Source organism: Watersipora subatra, chromosome 4, assembly GCF_963576615.1.
Source record: "Watersipora subatra chromosome 4, tzWatSuba1.1, whole genome shotgun sequence".
NCBI classification, from domain to species: Eukaryota; Metazoa; Bryozoa; class Gymnolaemata; order Cheilostomatida; family Watersiporidae; genus Watersipora; species Watersipora subatra.
The window spans coordinates 28,060,404-28,083,652 of record NC_088711.1 but is presented as its reverse complement, the minus strand read 5'-3'; the positions used below and the strand labels follow the sequence as shown (position 1 = coordinate 28,083,652).

The 23,249-nt window shown below is 34.9% G+C and overlaps 4 protein-coding genes across 5 annotated transcripts in view; 2 read left to right on the top strand and 2 right to left on the bottom strand.

The window, feature by feature from the left end:
• Nucleotides 1-181: 181 nt before the first annotated feature.
• On the bottom strand, nt 182-18,957 carry LOC137394997 (triple functional domain protein-like). The gene is made up of 8 exons (XM_068081780.1): nt 18,886-18,957; nt 17,840-18,060; nt 11,977-12,111; nt 11,490-11,606; nt 7,617-7,777; nt 7,122-7,362; nt 5,111-5,233; nt 182-723 (listed from the first exon to the last, which is right to left on the bottom strand). Exons 1-8 carry the CDS (start codon nt 18,950-18,952, stop codon nt 496-498), a joined length of 1,293 nt encoding a protein of 430 aa, XP_067937881.1. The 5' UTR covers nt 18,953-18,957; the 3' UTR covers nt 182-495.
• LOC137393723 (palmitoyltransferase ZDHHC6-like) lies at nt 2,139-3,743 on the top strand. 2 transcript variants are annotated; one of them, XM_068080397.1, is made up of 2 exons: nt 2,139-2,246; nt 2,604-3,743. In XM_068080397.1, the coding sequence occupies exons 1-2, from the start codon at nt 2,230-2,232 to the stop codon at nt 3,625-3,627; spliced, it is 1,041 nt and encodes a 346-aa protein (XP_067936498.1). In that variant the 5' UTR covers nt 2,139-2,229; the 3' UTR covers nt 3,628-3,743. The 2 variants fall into 2 exon arrangements, with proteins under 2 accessions (XP_067936498.1, XP_067936499.1); XM_068080398.1 differs by having other exon boundaries at nt 2,198-2,349.
• Nucleotides 12,529-14,295, bottom strand: LOC137393761 (palmitoyltransferase ZDHHC20-B-like). The gene is made up of 2 exons (XM_068080448.1): nt 14,252-14,295; nt 12,529-13,919 (listed from the first exon to the last, which is right to left on the bottom strand). The coding sequence occupies exon 2, from the start codon at nt 13,880-13,882 to the stop codon at nt 12,866-12,868; it is 1,017 nt and encodes a 338-aa protein (XP_067936549.1). The 5' UTR covers nt 13,883-13,919; nt 14,252-14,295; the 3' UTR covers nt 12,529-12,865.
• The window catches only part of LOC137394996 (sterol carrier protein 2-like), a 32,472-nt gene continuing 27,264 nt past the window's right edge, over nt 18,042-23,249 (top strand). Inside the window, exons 1-2 of the mRNA XM_068081779.1 lie at nt 18,042-18,105; nt 21,801-21,861. Coding sequence (XP_067937880.1) covers nt 18,071-18,105; nt 21,801-21,861 — 96 coding nt within the window. The 5' untranslated portion in view covers nt 18,042-18,070. The remainder of the gene's footprint in view (nt 18,106-21,800; nt 21,862-23,249) is intronic.

The following is a 23,249-nucleotide window of genomic DNA, read 5'->3' as shown; positions in this document are numbered from 1 at the left end:
CCCTTGATTGGCTAATAGAAACCTAATTTTATGGGCTCCTTGGCTGTTTTTTTTTACATGGAGTGTATCAGTATCGGAGATTTTAGTAGTATTATATTTAACAATGATATGAAAAGCCCACATAGTAACAACAGTAACTATTTGAAATCCAACCTTAAAATAAAATGAAATTGATAGCTAGACATTTTTTAATGGTCTTAAAAAGTGAGACCATGGTAACTGGCTTTAAAGTAGAAGAGTCTCATAAAACAGGATTATTATGGACTATTGATAGATTATGGGTCATTGATTATGGCTGGAGGTCATCATTAACATCCACACTTTTTGCAAAAGTTATTTGCTCCAATCATGGTTCAGTTCTTCGGATCAAAGGTTGACTCTCCAAACTCACATAGCTCACTTACCTGCCTCTATTTTATTAGAACGATGAGAAGTGACAATATTTAAAGACAGCAAAAGAGTGAAGAAAGTCCAATCCTTGAAAAGACACAGAGATTACAGCAGACAACGAGGGTACTGTACGCTGCGCACCTTGGCTACGTTAGTAAAAACTGTGCAGGCAGAGCCAAGTCTATCTTGAGAGTTGCTCAGGCTAATGTTGAAGAGGTCAAGCTCAGCACGCATGGTTTCAATAGCCTTGAGAGATGAAGAGAACTCTGAGAGGTCTTGCAATGCCATATACTCGACATCCGTCTGTATGTAATCCGCCTCTTTTTGAACATCCTAAAGCACAAGCAGGGGAAGTTAATTTCTCATGATAGCCCACTGTTTACTCCGTTACATTACACTGTTCACTCTGTTACATCCACTATTCACTCTGTTACATCCACTGTTCACTCTGTTACATCACACTGTTCACTCTGTTACATCACACTGTTCACTCTGTTACATCATACTACTCACTCTGTTACATCACACTATTCACTCTGTTACATCACACTGTGCACTCTGTTACATCACACTGTTCACTCTGTTACATCACACTGTTCACTCTGTTACATCACACTATTCACTCTGTTACATCACACTGTTCACTCTGTTACATCACCCTACTCACTCTGTTACATCACCCTACTCACTCTGTTACATCACCCTACTCACTCTGTTACATCACACTATTCACTCTGTTACATCACACTGTTCACTCTGTTACATCATACTACTCACTCTGTTACATCACACTGTGCACTCTGTTACATCACACTGTGCACTCTGTTACATCACATTGTGCACTCTGTTACATCACACGGTGCACTCTGTTACATCACACTATTCACTGCGTACATCATAGAAGCAGGAGTAATTTGAACACGTAAATAGCATACTATCAGGTGGTTTCTTGTCTTCTTCAGCATTACCAGCGGGTTGAAAATGTCCCAGAAATTTTTCATAGTTTTGCACAGGTTTGCATCTTTTATTATGCATAACCAATGTTAAGATCTTTTATTGAAACAGAAATAATAGAACTTTTTTAAAGTTACCTTATGTGCATTTGATAAAAATTGACCACCTTACAATATTTAAAAAAAAAACAGCAGTTCAAATATTGTTTTTTGTAAAGTTTTGTTTTCAAACAAACTTGACTGCAACAGCAACCTTTTCTAATGATAACAAATCATATCATATTCAACCAAACAAACATCTTGGTTTACAGAATACAATAATAGATTACATGTAATATATAATACTATATTTTATTAAACTTAAAAGAGAGTGCACTTGCTTCCGGACTTTACTATGAAACTTGAGGCATGAAAAGTTTTCGAGCATATCACTGTATGCGAGTAACAAAAATGTGGAGTTATTTTACAACCTTTAATGTTTGTGTGTGCGGTATAAGCAGTAAAGGGTATACATATATGTTTACATAGACACACATAGATCAAGAGAGTTTATGCACGCACTATACATACAAATGAAATCGATGAGCAAATACAACTCGACAATGAGTAAATTATGCTGGCTTACAAAGCATTCAAAAAGGCTCACGGTCAATTTGAAAGGGAGTATAGATTGAGTTCATCTATAGCGAATAATAATGGGCTGCGTGCAATTGCACCCGCATTTGCCTTTGTAATTCACTTAAGTACTCTACTCAAATAGTAACAGCCTAAACATATCGAGTGTTGCTAGTAGATGATAGCGTGCCTCAAGCATACACCTGATCCGCTTCAGCATTCGGTGACAGAGAGTTGGGGACTGGCACTGTATAGAGAAAGTGACATAGAAATGCAGAGGCATTGCAGGTAAAATCATCAGCAATCTGAGTTAGAAACAATGCGTAGCTGCGAGTGACAGGCGAGGCAGATGAAAAACCAACAGAAGAGACGAAAGACAGGTGGCAATGCTGTAGGTACAACTGTGAAGGGAGGAAGAGAATTAATTAAATCAAAATATAAAAATTAGTTTACTTGATGCAAAAGGAAGTAGCTGTGACTCTGTTCGGTTATGTATTCCGTTAGCAGGCATGGTGTTAGGGCATGGGAAAAGCATGGCAACTTCTTGCAATATACTAGAGTACTTTCAAATACACATGCTAGAGTACTTGCTAATGTACATACTAGAGTACTTGCTAATGTTACAATTACATTTTTTGTTTGCAGAACTCGCAAGATGCTCAATTGGTTGAAAAGAACCCTTGATGAATTCTGCAGCAGATACGGTAGCACAATTCTCAACACAATTTCTCCTATCTGGTTTTTATTGTGCATTCTCGGGCTAAACTGGATGGCGTACGATCATATATTTGAGTACCTCTATGAAACAAAAACAATCCTTCGCATGATATTCCAGTGTGTCACCTGGTTTATGTCTGGTCAAATGATAATACATTGGATATTTCTTTGCAAAGTCAAGTCTAACTACCTCAACACAGAGGAAGATAACGCTAAGCGACTGGCGCATGAGGAGGCAAATCCTCAGTTCAAGTCTGAAGGAATAGAATACGAACAGCTGAGGCAAATACGACCTACATTAGGAACTGGTAATTGGTCAGTGATTACAGAGTATACAAATAATGAAGTGAAGAAAACGGCGTATCCCTACTGGGGTTGGAAACCGTGTGTTGTTTGCTCATTCTATAAGCCGCCGAGGTGTCATCACTGCCCTATTTGCAACGTATGTATTCTCAAACGTGACCACCATTGCTTCTTCGCTAGACAATGCGTCGGGCTGCACAATCAGAGATATTTTGTAGTCTTCAACTTGTGGGCAGGTTTGTTAACCACCTTTGCCACGCCTCAACTAATGTATTACACCTATGCAGCTGTCTGGCCACACATGACTGCAATGGACCTTTGCCTTCCCTGGACACTGGTCAAGTATTTACTGGGAGGTACTTCTTTCTATATACTAACAGTCGTCTTCCAAAACTATTCCCTTATATTCTTCATACTAACAGCTGGGCATTTCCTCCGAGAGCAGCTGCATTGCATAGAACACGGTATCACATCTTTCGAATTGGATACAGATAATTATCACTTACAGCCAGAGTCTAAGTCTATGCATGAGAGATTCGCATGTGTTTTTGGAAGAGAAAACTTATGGCTGAACATTCTGATTCCTTACCACTGGGCAAGCAGACCGACTGATGATGGAATTGTGTGGGCATCCATGAAAATGGAATAGCATCAACGGCGGTGTGTAATGAGAGCAGACAACTACAAGTACTTCCTGTAGTGCTCTGCAATTGTAACTATTGTATAATCTAGAGTATAGTACGGGTTAGAAAGGGAGTGCCTTTATACTAGTGAGAATATGGTTTAGACTGCGATTAGGAGAAAACTATGCAGTAAATAACCAAAAATTGTCTTTAAATGTATGCAAAATAACTGTCCAATAAATTAGCCAGTTGGCAAGCATTTAAAATATAATGCTGCCTGATGGCTTTGTAAGGATGTTTATGTATATGTTGCTACAGTTTCTCATCCTTGATTAAACCCAGAAAATAAACATAACTTGTAAGAATGAGAACTTGTAAAATAAAATGATACAACAGATCACAGCTGATGAAAGCTATGTGATCAAAGAGACGCGTTCAAAATGGACAAAAGCATTCAAAAAGTTAAGTTTATATCATAACTTCTATTGGCTAATGTAAAAATGATGACTTTTTACAACTGTTTCTATTGGCTAACGTAGAAGTGATGACTTTTTACAACTGTTTCTATTGGCTAACGTAGAAATTATGACTTTTTACAACTGTTTCTATTGGCTAACGTAAAAATGATGACTTTTTACAACTGTTTCTATTGGCTAACGTAGGAATGATGTAGGTATAAGTTTTGATTGGTATTTTGTTTGGTAAATCATGTTTTTGTTGTCAAACTAATAACTTTAAATATTTACTATAATAAGAGCCGTGTCCATTCTTCTGAAGCTCCGCTTAGAGGTTAGGAACAAATGAACCAGACCGCCACGATACTAGCAATAGTGAAATAATAACTTTTTACCACTGTTTCTATTGGCTAATAGAAGATATAAGGAAATGATGTAAGAGAGCTGATCTGCTTTCATCTAAGCTTCATTTTAGCAATTGACTATTATAAAGACTCAGTTAAAAGGTTATGCAACAAGTACAAATACATTACAAGCGGCTAGTTATACGCAATCTTATAGATTTGGAAATGAAGGATCATAAATTGTGACATGTTCATCGTAATTTACAGAAAGCTGGCACGTCTAAAAATAATGAAATCAAATTTAATTTTTGAATGTTTTGAATCCATATATATACATACATATATGTACATCCATATATATACATACATATATGTACATCCATATATATACGTTCATATATGTACATTCACATATGTACATCGATATACCTGTATATGGATGTGAATTACATATATGTACATCAATATATACATATATGTACATCCATATATATACATACATATATGTATATCCATATATGTACATGTATATATATATGGATGTACATATATGTATGTATATATATGGATGTACATAAATGTAATCCCCATCCATATATAGGTATATAGATATACATATATGTATAATATGTACATATCATTTGTACATATGTACAAAGTGATCAACTTGCTGCCAGCTAATCATAGGAAGGAAAGTTATTATGTACTACCTGAATACTAGCAGTGAGCACTTTCACCTTATCCAGCAATAAAACCACCTGTTCCCTGTTGCTAACTGGCTGTGTAAGTTCCTTGATAGATGCCATTCCATTTCTTCCGATCCACTTTAAAATCTGTAGGAAAAGGGTATAAAGAGAACATGAAACAGAAGTACAATAAAATGTTACCCTTGTTATAGTTGTTTGACTTAAGAGTGCGAGTTGAAACGGTGCAAACAACAAGCTAACAAGAAGTCGTGTCTAACTGTGTAGCAAAGATAGCGTAATTTAAAATTGCGAGAAACTATGACATTGAAAGCAGTTGAACTTCATAACAGGAATTTATTACTGACATCAGATATTTACAATATAATTAAAGTTTTACCCACAATCCAAGCATATGCTAATTAGAACTTTGAATTTTCAATGTTTTTACAAACAGGCAGTTTAAGTATGCGACGCTAATTTCATAAAAATTGAATGCAGAAAAAATTTCTGTCTTATTAATAAAGTTGAGCGGTATAGATACATGTAAGTGCTCAGTTATTAATAAAGTTGAGTGGTATAGATACATGTAAGTGATCAGTTATTAATAAAGTTGAGTGATATAGATACATGTAAGTGCTCAGTTATTAATAAAGTTGAGTGGTATAGATACATGTAAGTGATCAGTTATTAATAAAGTTGAGTGGTATAGATACATGTAAGTGATCAGTTATTAATAAAGTTGAGTGATATAGATACATGTAAGTGCTCAGTTATTAATAAAGTTGAGTGGTATAGATACATGTAAGTGATCAGTTATTAATAAAGTTGAGTGGTATAGATACATGTCAGTGATCACATATTAATAAAGTTGAGTGGTATAGGTACATGTAAGTGATCACATATTAATAAGGTTGAGTGGTATAGATACATGTAAGTTATCACATATTAATAAAGTTGAGTGGTATAGATACATGTAAGTGCTCAGTTATTAATAAAGTTGAGTGGTATAGATACATGTAAGTGATAGCTTATTAATAAAGTTTAGTGGTATAGATACATGTCAGTGATCACATATTAATAAAGTTGAGTGGTATAGGTACATGTAAGTGATCACTTATTAATAAAGTTGAGTGGTATAGATACATGTAAGTGATCACATATTAATAAAGTTGAGTGGTATAGATACATGTAAGTGATCACTTATTAATAAAGTTGAGTGGTATAGATACATGTAAGTGCTCAGTTATTAATAAAGTTGAGTGGTATAGATACATGTAAGTGATCACATATTAATAAAGTTGAGTGGTATAGATACATGTAAGTGATCACATATTAATAAAGTTGAGTGGTATAGATACATGTAAGTGATCACATATTAATAAAGTTGAGTGGTATAGATACATGTAAGTGATCACATATTAATAAAGGTGAGTGGTATAGATACATGTAAGTGATCAGTTATTAATAAAGTTGAGTGGTATAGATACATGTAAGTGATCACTTATGAACCATATCTCATGCTATTATCAAAACCTTCCAGAAACTATGGACTAGCAATTTAAAGTCATCCCTTGGCGTCATGTGTTACAAAGTGGCCAGATAACTTAGTGGCAGGAGGGAGCTGGGTTGTGATGGACAAATAGCTAGCAGAAGATAGCATCAGTTACATAAATATTTATACTTATATGCATAATATCCAAATTAGCAAACTCTATGCTTGCAGAACTAGTGCTATGCTTCATAATGTTCTGGCAAGCATTAAACTTATAACTCAATGACAGCTTTCTCCAAAGTTATCATGTGCAGAATATTTGAAAACCCGCAGCAAAAAACCTTTAGTTCTGAGTCTATAAGTAGTACAAATATATCTAGTCCTCAGTCTATAAGTAGTACAAATATATCTAATTTCCATTCTATAAGTAGTGCAAATATATATAGTCCTCAGTCTATAATTAGTACAAATATATGTAGCCTCCAGTTTATAAGTAGTACAAATATACCTAGTCCTCAGTCTATAAGTAGTACAAGTCTGTACCTTCTTAGCATTTTTCTGATGAACACGCAACTGGCATGCCTGGACGACTCGGGCCAATGCTTGCTTCCAGAGCAATTGAAGCTGCTCTCTAGCCTCAGTTAGTTCCCGCTGACTGGTACGAGTGTATTTAATTAGCTCCCGCAGTAAATCACCTTGAGCATACTTAGTCTGCACCTTAGGTGAGTTGAGTTCATCCAGTATAGAACCACAATTGTCAATAACATGCTCAAGCTGGAGTTGCCTACATCAGGAACAACAATGTCACCTTAAAGGCAATTCAACTTCAAACTAACGTGAAGTTCAACGAAATATTATACTAAGGAAATAAAGCACTCTGCATAAGGGCTTGTGCATTCTGTAAAATTGCGATATATGTCCTTTAAATGCTGCAGTACAAGATGCCTGACATTATGGTTTAGGATTGTTGCTACTACAATCAAACATACATATAAATACAAAAAAATGTATAGCTTATCAATGACATCTCACACTTACCCCATTACAGCATTGTATTTAGAATTGATGGAGTCAAGAAGAGGCTGAGACTCATCTAAACCAGCTGGAATTTCCAACTCACAAAGAATATTCATCTGATCTCTAGCCTCTTCTAAGAGGCTCTGGCATCTCTCTACTTCAGTTGTTATCTTATCCACTTGCTACAGATGCAAAGTATATATGTAAATTATGTGCATACAGCCAGCTAGAAAGCCATGACCAACACCACTATACTTAACATGACTGCCCTCACATGTAAACTAAAGAGTCTATGACCAACACTACTATACTTAACATGACTGCCCTCACATGTAAACTAAAGAGTCTATGACCAACACCACTATACTTAACATGACTGCCTTCACATGTAAACTAGAAAGTCCATGACCAACACCACTATACTTAACATGACTGCCTTCACATGTAAACTAGAGAGTCTATGACCAAAACTACTATACTTAACATGACTGCCCTCACATGTAAACTAGAGAGTCTATAGCCAACACTACTATACTTAACATGACTGCCCTCACATGTCAACTAGAGAGTCTATGATCAACACTACTATACTTAACATGACTGCCCTCACATGTAAACTAGAGAGTCTATGACCAACACTACTATACTTAACATGACTGCCCTCACATGTAAACTAGAGAGTCTATGACCAACACTACTATACTTAATATGACTGCCTTCACATGTAAACTAGAAAGTCCATGACCAACACTACTATACTTAACATGACTGCCATCACATGTAAACTAGAGAGTCTATGACCAACACTACTATACTTAACATGACTGCCTTCACATGTAAACTAGAGAGTCTATGACCAACACTACTATACTTAACATGACTGCCCTCACATGTAAACTAAAAAGTCTATGACCAACACTACTATACTTAATATGACTGCCTTCACATGTAAACTAGAAAGTCCATGACCAACACTACTATACTTAACATGACTGCCATCACATGTAAACTAGAGAGTCTATGACCAACACTACTATACTTAACATGACTGCCTTCACATGTAAACTAGAGAGTCTATGACCAACACTACTATACTTAACATGACTGCCCTCACATGTAAACTAAAAAGTCTATGACCAACACCACTATACTTAACATGACTGCCCTCACATGTAAACTAGAAAGTCCATGACCAACACCACTATACTTAACATGACTGCCTTCACATGTAAACTAAAGAGTCTATGACCAACACTACTATACTTAACATGACTGCCTTCACATGTAAACTAAAGAGTCTATGACCAACACTACTATACTTAACATGACTGCACTCACATGTCAACTAGAGAGTCTATGATCAACACTACTATACTTAACATGACTGCACTCACATGTCAACTAGAGAGTCTATGATCAACACTACTATACTTAACATGACTGCCCTCACATGTCAACTAGAGAGTCTATGACCAACACTACTATACTTAACATGACTGCCCTCACATGTAAACTAGAGAGTCTATGACCAACACTACTATACTTAATATGACTGCCTTCACATGTAAACTAGAAAGTCCATGACCAACACTACTATACTTAACATGACTGCCATCACATGTAAACTAGAGAGTCTATGACCAACACTACTATACTTAACATGACTGCCTTCACATGTAAACTAGAGAGTCTATGACCAACACTACTATACTTAACATGACTGCCCTCACATGTAAACTAAAAAGTCTATGACCAACACTACTATACTTAATATGACTGCCTTCACATGTAAACTAGAAAGTCCATGACCAACACTACTATACTTAACATGACTGCCATCACATGTAAACTAGAGAGTCTATGACCAACACTACTATACTTAACATGACTGCCTTCACATGTAAACTAGAGAGTCTATGACCAACACTACTATACTTAACATGACTGCCCTCACATGTAAACTAGAAAGTCCATGACCAACACCACTATACTTAACATGACTGCCTTCACATGTAAACTAAAGAGTCTATGACCAACACTACTATACTTAACATGACTGCCCTCACATGTCAACTAGAGAGTCTATGATCAACACTACTATACTTAACATAACTGCCCTCACATGTCAACTAGAGAGTCTATGATCAACACTACTATACTTAACATGACTGCACTCACATGTCAACTAGAGAGTCTATGACCAACACTACTATACTTAACATGACTGCCCTCACATGTCAACTAGAGAGTCTATGATCAACACTACTATACTTAACATGACTGCCCTCACATGTCAACTAGAGAGTCTATGATCAACACTACTATACTTAACATGACTGCACTCACATGTCAACTAGAGAGTCTATGATCAACACTACTATACTTAACATGACTGCACTCACATGTCAACTAGAGAGTCTATGATCAACACTACTATACTTAACATGACTGCCCTCACATGTAAACTAGAGTCTATGATCAACACTACTATACTTAACATGACTGCCTTCACATGTAAACTAGAGAGTCTATGATCAACACTACTATACTTAACATGACTGCCCTCACATGTAAACTAGAGAGTCTATGATCAACACTACTATACTTAACATGACTGCCCTCACATGTCAACTAGAGAGTCTATGATCAACACTACTATACTTAACATGACTGCACTCACATGTAAACTAGAGTCTATGATCAACACTACTATACTTAACATGACTGCCCTCACATGTAAACTAGAGAGTCTATGATCAACACTACTATACTTAACATGACTGCCCTCACATGTAAACTAGAGAGTTTATGATCAACACTACTATACTTAACATGACTGCCCTCACATTTAAACTAGAGAGTCTATAACCAACGCCACTATACTTAATATGCAGTAATTTGTTATGATACAAGAACTTTTAGGTGTTGGAGAAAGATTGTAGTGGACATTTTGAAATCGTGTTGAAACTCCTATCATGTTGGCTAAGCTTGGAGGAGTCATCGTTGAAATTATTTGCAATTATGGAATACAAAATGATGCCTAAATTGCTAAAAAAAAATTATATGAGAACATCTACAACTCAATATGCTGCCATAAATTCCAAAATAAATTACTGATAAAAATAGAAAATTACATCTCTACAGCAAGTGATATGGTCATATATGGAGGAATTGAGAGTACAGCATAAACAACAGTCCTTTGGGAATGAATCAGTTCCAATGTATAGGTAAGAGAGAACGATTTCAAAATTATCAAGAAGTAGTCACAAACTTATTTTATAACAAACATGCTAAAAATAGATTTGGATTTGTCTGTCTTAGATTGTCATGCACGCAATAACCTAACAAGGGCTGCAGTACAGCTGGTTATTCATTAGTTTATTTATGCTTGTATAATAAAAAGCCAACTGGCTACATAATTCTAGGTTGGTGAAAACAGACACATATTGTGTAGGAATGCTATTGACATCAGTTTAGGTAAAATAGGTAAAAACCTAATGGCATTAGATTTCTCTATAAGTGTTGCACGCGCAACACTTAACAAGCTTTGTAATAAAATAAACCTAAAATTTAGCCATACACAATGGAAGGGATATTTTTTAGTAAATCTGCAATGTAATAGATGTTCGTCACTTGCTAATATTCAATGATAGCATAGAAAGTTTCATTAGAACCCAATAAATAATAAGCTGCTTCCAGAAATGAACAAACACCATTTGTTCTTGTTGTACTATTTCATCAAATTAATGTATTGCCACTGCAAACTGCTGAAATCAATTCTAAATAATTGATTTTTTATAAAGAGCGAGCGACTTCAAAGGTGATCTTTCTGCATTCCCTTGCCGTTAGTTTTTGCCTAAGTTGGACCAACATGAATAAATTTAGAGCTCTTACCAGTCTAAATTGGACCCATGAAGCGATGTTGAACTGTTGATGACCACCAAACTCCTCTGTAAGTGCCACCTTGTCTATGCTCCTGTGCAGGGAAGCAAAATCCTTAAGCATATGTACCTGCAAGATAGCGAAGATTTATCACTCTATTTGGAATTATCTTTGCTAGTGCAGAGGGGCAGCAACTCCAAGATATAGTAAAATCTAAATGTTAAACACATTTGTTAAACACAAGACAGCTGTTAGCTGCTTTGTTTCCACAATAATTTGCTGAATTATGGCATATTACAACAAAATATAACAAAAAAATTAAATTCTCACTCATTACCATTAATTATAAATCATTCCATTGCATAAAAACTTGTTGAAATTTATTAAATTTCTTTCATTTTAGGCACGCGTTCAGATATGCTGACAAAATCAACAGCAAATAAATATTTCACATTTACCTAAAGTTAAATTTTTTCTCCAAAAACCAACTCAGACCAACCTGGTATAAATTCTTCACTGGATTCTTTTTTGAAGGCTTAAGACCAGCAAGTTTCTCTAATATTTTCACATTCTTGGATGCTTTTGGCTTGATTACATAGAGACAATGCACTTGAGCCTCAGTATCCGCTGTCATCTGTGACAGGCATAGACAAGTATACGAGCAAAGTCCTCTCCCATACATATAATAATCACGCATGTTGCAGCAGCAATCTTAGTGTATTTAAACTTGACGAGAGACACTGGTCAAAGATTCCAGCACATGCGAGCAATGAGCTTGGATGATGCTGAGGCTCTACATTCTGGCTGAACTGTGTGATAGCTTTTTAGTCTATCAAATTTTTTTCTGTAAACTAACACACCTGTGTGAAAATGTGGTATTCTTCGCAGCACCCTTATGTAGAGGACAAATTATTGATAGCTCATCTAACACCGACGCTCCCTTAGCGCTAACAGGAACAATCAAAAGAAAAGTGCTACTAATTTCTGTCCAATGTGTGACAGAAATTGTGTGTGATGGTATTGTTTCTGTATTGTCAATAAATAACATGATCTCAAGAATAAACAAGAAGTCAATGTAAACATTGACTTTAACATGGCATGAGTTACACGTTTAACCATTTGCGATATGCAATAAAATTTGACTACTTTAGCAAATGCTCAATAGAAGCATCTGCAAAACACCAGTCTGAGATGTAGCTATGTGACCTAAGCCCAAGAACATGAGAAGAAAAATCTTAACAAATAGAAGTGAGAGTACAAAGAGCTATTGAATGAATGAAAATGTAGTAATTGCATACATCAATTAATAGAATAATATCATATTAACTACTACAACACAAATCCATAGAGTAGAAAATATAGCGCGGCATCTTTGCATTTTATAAACGCTAGTGCATCTTGATCGAGTTCCATGTGATGCCATCATCAGTTGGTTTGCTAAACCAATGACAAGGGAGTATAAAGTTTAACAGAATATTGGTCTCCCCAAACACGCATGCAAATCGCTCGCGTCTGGTTCCATAGCTTGACTGGTATCGATGGCAATCATGCTTTTTTAACTCGTAAGAGGTCTTTCCAGAGTCTATACATTTCAGCTGCTCAACAAAGAAAGCTCCGGCAAGTAGGAAGTAAAACGCTAAAGACCAATTTTGAGACATCAGAATGAGTGTGTAGAGACTTGACCAGCCAAGAAAATAGCTTGCGACTGTCCAAGGAAGAAACAGCTCCATAGCATACATAGATGGCCATATTGCCAGCTTAGTGTACCATACCAGCTGCGGAATGAAAAATGCTGTCGCTAACACTGCCCAAAAATTAAAAACCAGAAAGTATCTTTGATTATTGAGCCCAACGCACTGACGCGCAAAGAAACAGTGATGATCCCGCTTTAGAACACAAACATTGCAGACAGGACAATGATGGCAACGCGGTGGCTTGTAACACGAGCAGACGGTACACGGCTTCCAACCCCAATACGGATATGCAGTTTTTTTCACCTCAGTGTCTGTGTAGTGCGTAATGACATACCAATTGGAGGTACCAACACATGATCGTTTTAATTGATCATAAGCTACGCCATCTGATTTGAACTGCGGATTAGCTTTTTCATGTTCTAAATGTTTAACATTGCTTTCTTTAGTAGGATGATAATGAGACTTGACCTTGCAGAGAAATAGCCAATGCGTAACCATTTCAACTGTCAAAATGCAGCCAATACATCTTGCTATTCCCGATTGTGCAGAACCACTCTCATATAGGTAGTCGATCACGTGGTTGTCAAACATCCAGTTCACGACAAGAGTGCATGTCATGTACCACAACGGTGTGGCTGTGTTAATGAAGCTCTCTATATTCTTGTTATAAAACTTTGTAAGCTTCTTGTTACCATTCTTGTAAAACTCCATTATCCAACCTTGATCATTCCTACGCAAACTCAAAAACCTACAAAATTGTGTAAATGTTTTAATCCTAGCAAAGTTAACAAACTGTCGAGGATTAGAATTGAAAGATATATTAGTAACTAAACCACTTGTGTATGCCCACACATGGATTGAAGATTGCATTCATACGCCAACAAGGTACAGATGGATGCATCTATAACAAACAAGGTACACATGGATGCATCTATAACAAACAAGGTACACATGGATGCATCTATAACAAACAAGGTACACATGGATGCATCTATAACAAACAAGGCTATAAAAAGCAAATCTCATGTGAATCTCTATGTTATACTATTGTATTGCTCACACACAAGATAACCTACTTACCATATAGCCTGAGAGACCAGCTGAAGCTTTGTTGAAGTAGACCAAGCTATGTACCTCCAATGAATATGTTGCGACCGCTACTAGTAACACCACCTCGCATATTCTACTTGACTCCGAGTGCGGCACAGCGCTTATTACAAACTAGGGATTTCAATCAAACACAAAGGACGGACATGGTTGCCTGTCCAGTTTTATAGTTAGTGTTTTATTATTGGCTGTCTATTCATCATACGCATACTATTTGTGTAATGTACATCAAATAATTGATTTTACGTTATGGGGACAACTCTACTGACAGACAATAAACCGGCCTAACAATAATAACACTGCTGCTTAGCATCACTGCCATAGCTAGTTGAAAGGAGAATCGGAAGTTCTTTTGTAAATATAAATATAAAAAGTAGTGAGATCGGATGACATCTAAAGTATGGGATGTTGATCAACATTGGAGCCTTTGCTCATTATTAATCTTGTCTGTACTTACAGTATATATACTACTGATCGATTATTAATCCTGTCTGTACTTACAGTATATATACTACTGATCGATTATTAATCTTGTCTGTACTTACAGTATATATACTACTGATCGATTATTAATATTGTCTGTACTTACAGTATATATACTACTGATCGATTATTAATCCTGTCTGTACTTACAGTATATATACTACTGATCGATTATTAATCTTGTCTGCACTTACAGTATATATACTACTGATCGATTATTAATCTTGTCTGTACTTACAGTATATATACTACTGATCGATTATTAATCTTGTCTGTACTTACAGTATATATACTACTGACCGATTATTAATCTTGTCTGTACTTACAGTATATATACTACTGATCGATTATTAATCCTGTCTGTACTTACAGTATATATACTATTGATCGATTATTAATCTTATCTGTACTTACAGTATATGTACTACTGATCGATTATTAATCTTGTCTGTACTTACAGTATATATACTACTGATCGATTATTAATCTTGTCTGTACTTACTGTATATATACTACTGATCGATTATTAATCCTGTCTGTACTTACAGTATATATACTACTGATCGATTATTAATCTTGTCTGTACTTACAGTATATATACTACTGATCGATTATTAATCCTGTCTGTACTTACAGTATATATACTACTGATCGATTATTAATCTTGTCTGTACTTACAGTATATATACTACTGATCGATTATTAATCTTGTCTGTACTTACAGTATATATACTACTGATCGATTATTAATCTTGTCTGTACTTACAGTATATATACTACTGACCGATTATTAATCTTGTCTGTACTTACAGTATATATACTACTGATCGATTATTAATCCTGTCTGTACTTACAGTATATATACTATTGATCGATTATTAATCTTATCTGTACTTACAGTATATGTACTACTGATCGATTATTAATCTTGTCTGTACTTACAGTATATATACTACTGATCGATTATTAATCTTGTCTGTACTTACTGTATATATACTACTGATCGATTATTAATCCTGTCTGTACTTACAGTATATATACTACTGATCGATTATTAATCTTGTCTGTACTTACAGTATATATACTACTGATCGATTATTAATCCTGTCTGTACTTACAGTATATATACTACTGATCGATTATTAATCTTGTCTGTACTTACAGTATATATACTACTGATCGATTATTAATCTTGTCTGTACTTACAGTATATATACTACTGATCGATTATCAATCTTGTCTGTACTTACAGTATATATACTACTGATCAATTATTAATCCTGTCTGTACTTACAGTATATATACTATTGATCGATTATTAATCCTGTCTGTACTTACAGTATATATACTACTGATTGAGTCAACAATTAATCACTTTCAGTATATGAAATATGAATATATGCAGTTAAACCCTCACTTACAATCGTCTCTACACACATTATGAAAAATGGAAAGTTTGAGCGAATTTGTCAAAACAGAAGAAATTTCCAATGTACAGTGTCCAAAACTTTCTAAAACAGCTTTGTAAATAAAAGAACTGATAGAAATACAAGGAAAAGTATAAAAACAAGAAAAGATATACATGTATATTGATTTAAACTAAACTTGAGTTAGAGTAAGTTACACCATGTATGTCAATCAACTACTCTACCAGTGAACTTACACTTTGTTGAACTTACACCTTCATTCACCAGTTTCTCTAAGTTAAAGTAACAATAAACATATTTTTGCTGATTATCACTCTATTCCTTAATTTTTTTTATTTAAAGTTTAGTATTTACATTGTGTTTTTTCACCTAGTTTTGTCTAACTTATTTCTATTAATGTTATATGTAATTACTTAAATTATTAGTCACTTTTTGTTGAGCTGTGGAAGAAACTAAACAAAAAACATTGTGTTCTCATAAGAATTCTAGATGAATGCCCAGCATTGCAGAAGTAATAAAATATTTTTTGCACAGAAAATTTATTTTTACTCAACATACATAATATTTACCATTCTAACTTTTGAATGAAGATGTTTTGTTTATTTCTGTGTACTGTGTTTAATTCTGTGTACCATGTTTATTTCTGTGTAAGTCATATTGTACCGGCTGCAGTGCCTACTACACATCTATACTGATAGCAATAGTCTTGTTGGCCATATGAGTTTAAGCCTTTTATTTTCTTCTTGTGTGGGCACGCATTTTTTTGCGATATTGCTTTACCCATATTGTTAGCTGAAGCGTTAAGCATGAAGCCACGAAAGATTGGCATGTATAATAAGTATGTGCCAATTTATTCCATAGTATAGCCAGTAGGACAGCGTAGTGTATAAGATGAATGCCTGTCTGAAGAACTGAAGGTTCTGAGTTTAAATACAGTGCGCAGCTGATTTTTTATTCCTAAAACTTGATCGCTATAACTGGACAGTTAAACATTGACATTTATAGATTCACACCAGCATCCAATGGTTTTCTCACATAAAACAAATATTGGAACGGATTAATTTCTTTGAGGTTTGACTGCATGATAAAATCAGAGGCCATTATTAGGTATCTAATGTTATAAATCCATGTTTATAACATTACATGCATTTTAACATGTGAAGTTAAAATGCAAGTTCTAGAATTTTAACATGCAATTATAAAATGTAAGTTGCGTGTTTATTTCTTTGTAAGTCATACTGTACTGGCTGCAGTGCCTACTACAGATCTATACTGACTGCAATATTCTTGTTGGCCATGTGAGTTTAAGCCTTTTCTTAAACTCACATGGCCAGTTTAAGAATGCAAGTTAAACATACTCGCCTATTGCTATTACCCATATTATATGCGAGACTTAATATAACAAGCTAAAAAGTTTTAAAGTGCATTCTATTTAGTTGGTGAGCACATGGAGAGTATATCACATCTACTGAGATTACGTGGATAGCATTCATCTCCAATCGCCAACAGTATGTAAATGCAGCTAACATGGCTATCTCCTTCAAATCTATGGAACAAAGTTAAACCCAAAATCAACACAGTTTTTTAAAGAGCTCTAAAGACCTGAAGTGTTATAACCACCAACACAATGAGTAAAATGATCACCTCCTACCTGAATCGTATTGAGGCATGTTATCAGCTGCGTGATGGTCTTTTGTCCAGCCGACTGCAGGTTGGCTAAATAGGTGAAGCCAGTAGGTTGTTGTTGAGCAGGTACGATGCGTCTCATATATGATAAAAGCAAAATAAGATCGGAAGCGGGCATGTTTGTCAGCGCTGACTGCTGACTAGTCGGAAATATCATAAGCGGATGACCCGTTTTATCACAACCACCTGGAGAATAATGAGGAGCCCTAATACAACAGAACATTGGAAAAGGTGAGAAGTTTTTAAATTATTTGAACGCCGGTGGAAATAAATCATCCAAACTAATGTAGGTTCATCATAAACAAACTATTTAATTAATAAAATTTGTTGAAGGAGCACACATATGGTATGCACTTATGAAAAATTAGGATTTGATTGAGTTGTCTTCTCCTAGTTTATTGCTGAACCAGTAAACCTTTTAAACCAGTTTTAAACTTAAGCTTTTAAACCATTTAAACCGGTAAAGCTTTGTAGAATTTTAGTAGTGGGCATAGGGCATGCTATTAAATTAATCATGCATATTTTTATACAAATAAAAGGGCGTTCTCGCCTAGTTCTTTTTGATGAAGTTATCATTTCATGATGAGATAAGGACAGCACCCGATCATATTCCTCTATGTGTCATAAATGTAATCCATATCCGCCATGATCAGTACATTACGTGAAAATGGAAGAACAGGCTGTAAGATCTGCATTATTTTTTTCCATTATCTGTCTTTACAGTGTTGTTCAGAAACACAGTATAGTGGTACAAGACAGCAAAACTATTGCATTAATAGCTGTAGGGTGTAGCTTAATATATATGAATAATCGCTAAAACTTTGTTTTAGCGCTACAACCAATGCTGCATCTTAAAGAGGTTAAACTTCTGTTTTTGATGCCAATTCAAGTCAAATATCCACACTAATGTAACAGTCTCGGCAGCATTGCTCACAGCAACTTAGAAAAACAACTGAGTGAAATGGGCTATACTCAAGTAATCAAAATTCCTGTTAATGATGCTCAACTTACCAGTGTGAAAGACAGCACCTGTGGCGAGAAGGGCTTCATCTACACCTCCATCCATAATTGCTGCCATATTGTTCTCAGCAAACGTTTTACTTACGGTACATGCAAGCTTAACCTAGGCATTAGGATCTACAAAAACCGCCGTTGCTAGTAATGAAAATAATAATCTGTTTAGCAATTATATAGTGCTCAACAAAACTAAATGCATTAGCAAACAAAAAATAAGCAAGTTGAGTTAACTTACTGCTTAGTATAACCATGAAAGACCACAGGTGTAATAAGCCTATTTACTGCTTTAATATCTTGCATGTACTATTATAATAAACACGAGACCGCCTAGTTTTGTTTTGCCAACTTAAATCTTTCCCGCGTTGTAAAATAACCATATGTCAAGTCCAAAAATATGAACAAGTATGCAAGCGTTAATAATCTAAAGGAAAGCTAAAAGTGACAACAATATAAAAAATTGGGCTATATATTAACTGACATGAAAATGTTACTTGTTATCACCTAGCAGTATTGATTGCGCAATAGCCAACAATTTTACACAATATTTGGTAAACAAAGTTGCTATTTTTTATTGTACTCTTGATAGACTTTTGATCAGAAACACACAGAAATAAAAACAGAAGTTAACACAGTTAAGATTGACCTTAGTGCTCTTTATTTGATACTATTTTCTGCTTTCTTTTATGTTTTTTTTAGATCAAGAATTAACGAATTAACTTTTTGATAATTGGCTTCATCAATTGTCAGAACACACACTGCTTTTACACATCAGTTAAATTTGAAAAATACCTCTCGATGGGCTTTATTAAAAGTTTTAGTCGAAGTTTTTTATACCAGCGGTTATAAAAATCAAATTTCAACCGCTTTTGTCAATCAATCTGTACAGGCTACTTAGTCTAATAGCTAAATACAACTGCTCAGCACGGTTACCTACCTACATAATTGGTTTGCAACAAATAAAAACATATCAGTGTGCTAAACTACTTCGCTACCAAAACTTGTTTGGTTAATGCTCCTTAAAATGTTATTTCTATAAAACAGAACGCAAAAGCCTTCACAAAACAAACAACCAAACTAATTTGTAAAAAATAAACAAATAAACCTACAAAATATTTCACTATTACAACCCTATATGATTAACATAAAACGCCTAAATTTTAAATGTCAATCTGTCTTCAGATTTAAATTAATCAATATTCCAGTAATAAAGTTATACTAAACAATTAATGTGACTAACTCAGATATAAAGCATTATTCACAAGAAATATTGTTATTTTAAAACTTTCTAGCTCGTAGTCTTAAAAATCGTTTAAAAAACTGTCGTTACAGATACGTCGAGCAATTTATGTATGAAAACATTCATAGCGAAAGCCACTTCAAGAAGCTCTATGTTTGCAGTAATACTAAAACAAACTAAACCATTAATGACAGATTGCTAGCGTATTTATAATTGTAGCAAAACATATATGCATACGCTATAAATTAGAATTTCGATCTTTTTAAATAAATTAAAGAAGCAGAGAGCTTTGTGAACTCTTTTGACGGAAGTCCCAAAATGTGCATCAGTCCGAGAACGTAGTAACTACCTACTAAAATCGTTAGGTTATAACGATTATTATTTGAGCAACCTGTTTGAAACCTATCGCTATGGTAAGAACTGTTTTGCTGTCTCAAATGTTCATGATATAAATCGTATTCGTACCACATAATCATTAAAGCAAAGACGTCGATGTTAGCTAAAAATCCAATAAGCTGTCATAAGTTTGACTACTAACTTAGAAAGTTAACGCCATGTTTGTGAATCAAAGGCGATGCTTTTTGCAGATCCGTGAACTTTGAAACGGCAATTTTTGGATCATTCGTTTTTGCTTAAGACGAAGACCTCGGGTGTTCTTGATAATCTGTACTACGACAATTAACAATACCAGATGTTAAGATGTAATGTGACAGTTGCTTAATTGGCATCTGCATCAATTTATTGCCACCGCTCTTTTTCTTAATAATATATGAATTTTTAGTCAAAGTTTTTATGTATCACTAATAATTTGTGCAATATCATAGAACTTATATCAGAACCAGGCAACCATTCATTGCAACTTGATATAAAAAAAATTCATCAAGTTAGTAAAGTGCATCTATCTGTATGACTTGCGTACTTTCCTAGCAAATAGAGCCGTTGTGTGTCTTACTATTGATAGTTACAGCAATAACCTACACATTACTAAGTAGGTAACCATACCTGCCAACTCTCACACATTGGGCGTGAGACTCACGTAATTGCTCCATGCCTCACATATCTCACGCTCGTGTCACGCAATTGCCCCTTTTACCCAAGCAAACCTGTTTTTTTTGCCCCAATCTTCAAGTAGTAGTCATATACTTACAACTAATAAACAACTATGTATAAACATATTTGTGGCATTCTCATCTATCAATAACCTCCACGACATCTGGCTTCCATATGGAGTTATATTATTTTTCACTGTGGTGTTTTTATATGCTATGAAAATTTACCCCACTTATCAAATCCTCGCGTTTTCATTGCCTCCAAAATAGACTCTCACTCTTTTCTCCACTCCAGGGTTGGCAGGTCTGTAGGTAACTTACCAGGCCTGCCAACTCTCACGCATTGGGCGTGAAACTCATGCAATCACACTAAAGAAAAAATGAAAATAAGTGAGAGATGCGTGAGATTTTTGCCCCAATTTCCACATTTTTTGTATACTATCATTGATACATAAAATTGCCCCAAAACCAAATCTCAAGCATTGCCCTACTCTTGGTTTGACAGGCCTGCTTCTTTCACAAATAGAAATCAAAAAATTTTTTGAAGTAGATAGTTCCAGACGTTTCCTGTTACTCGTATATTTTTTGATAATTATTTGTTATGCCGGTTATGATGATTGCAGAAACACAATCGCAATGGGCCTAAAAAGAAGAGTCTTTGTTGTTGGTGTTGGAATGACGAAGGTATGTAAGACATTACTTTTAGGAAAAATAAAATATTATTAAGGTGTATACGTTAGTCCACCGAAGAAAGTTTGGTGTGCTGTTGCAAAGCAGCGATTTGCAGTTGTGTGATGGAATTGACTAATTGTCCATGTCCCGTCTTAGCCAATATTCTAAACCTATATTCATAATACAGTAACGATTAATAGGCAGGCTCTATTTCTAACTTTATATACATTACTAGCCTTTTGTCATTTAAAAAATGTAATTACAGGTTTCTAGTTAGGCCTCTGTTCTTTGCAATTTTGTTTTTACTACATTTGATTTTGGCTCTGACATTAAACAATTAATTCTACTTTGGTTTGTAATAATAATTTAACATAGTTGGATTGTTAAAACATTTATTACTTTGTGGTGTACATTTTATGTAGCCAATTAATCATCATTATTAGAGCTTAACACATGTTTATGCAATGCGTATTATGATTTGTATTTTGCACATTTCGATGAGATACTGAAACTGAAAGCTATATGAGAGCAAATGTGTATATCTATAAACACAGGAAATTTATCACGCCATAAAGCAATTCAAAAGGAACTAAAGATGTAGACAACAATGATATGCACAAAATCCATCACCGTAGGTTGGAATTCTTGGATTTCCTTAAAAAGATATACATTACTTAAGTTCATGGATTGATTTTTGTTGCATATTCAGTGAGCAGTGTCATTTTATGTTGTTATGGGTCAGCAATTGCATTGAAATTCATATGTTCAAGCTGATCGCCATATGCCGTATCGATGAGCTGCGAGCTTAGTAAGCAGACAAGTGAAAACAACTTCTTCTCTCATCATGATCATGGTTGGGCGGGTATTATTAGATTAACATCTAACGCTTTTTACAGCTACATTTGTGTGAAAGCATAGCAACACAAAGCCTGTAGCGCAGAGAAAAAAGTGAACGGATAATGCGCCGTGGACATCTCCTTTTCGTGTTTTTGAAGGAGATTTTTGAAGTTTTGTAGTAGTAAGAATAAACACTAGCAATTCTAAAGTGGTAAATTAAATAATTTCTTTCAATAGCCTGCTGCAAAGCTTCATTAAATAACTTCTCTGGAGGTTACAAAAACATGTAGCCTCAAAGCTATTTCAGAGCACTTGTTGTGGACTGCTTTGAAGAAACGCTTGCTGAGTATATATAATTACTCATCAAGCATTGTGGTGAAGACAGGAAATCTGCTTCTGCATACCATAACTACTTGGTACGCAAATTGCCAGCTAAGGTAAAAGTGGTTAGTGATGAGGCTGGGAATTAAAACGATATGATAAAGCTGGTGATGATGGCTCTAAAACAATGGAAGAAAAACTGATAACTATCAACAGATCTATCACAATGACAGAGTAGCCAT

Excerpts from the sequence above, each read along its gene's own strand:
- LOC137393761 (XM_068080448.1), bottom strand. The coding sequence starts at position 13,882 with ATGGAGTTTTACAAGAATGGTAACAAGAAGCTTACAAAGTTTTATAAC.
- LOC137394997 (XM_068081780.1), bottom strand. The coding sequence starts at position 18,952 with ATGGCAGCAATTATGGATGGAGGTGTAGATGAAGCCCTTCTCGCCACA. Across the intron at positions 11,607-11,976 it reads CAGTGAAGAATTTATACCAG|GTACATATGCTTAAGGATTT; the intron begins GTTGGTCTGAGT and ends GCTATCTTGCAG. Across the intron at positions 5,234-7,121 it reads ATCAGAAAAATGCTAAGAAG|ATTTTAAAGTGGATCGGAAG; the intron begins GTACAGACTTGT and ends CTTTTCCTACAG.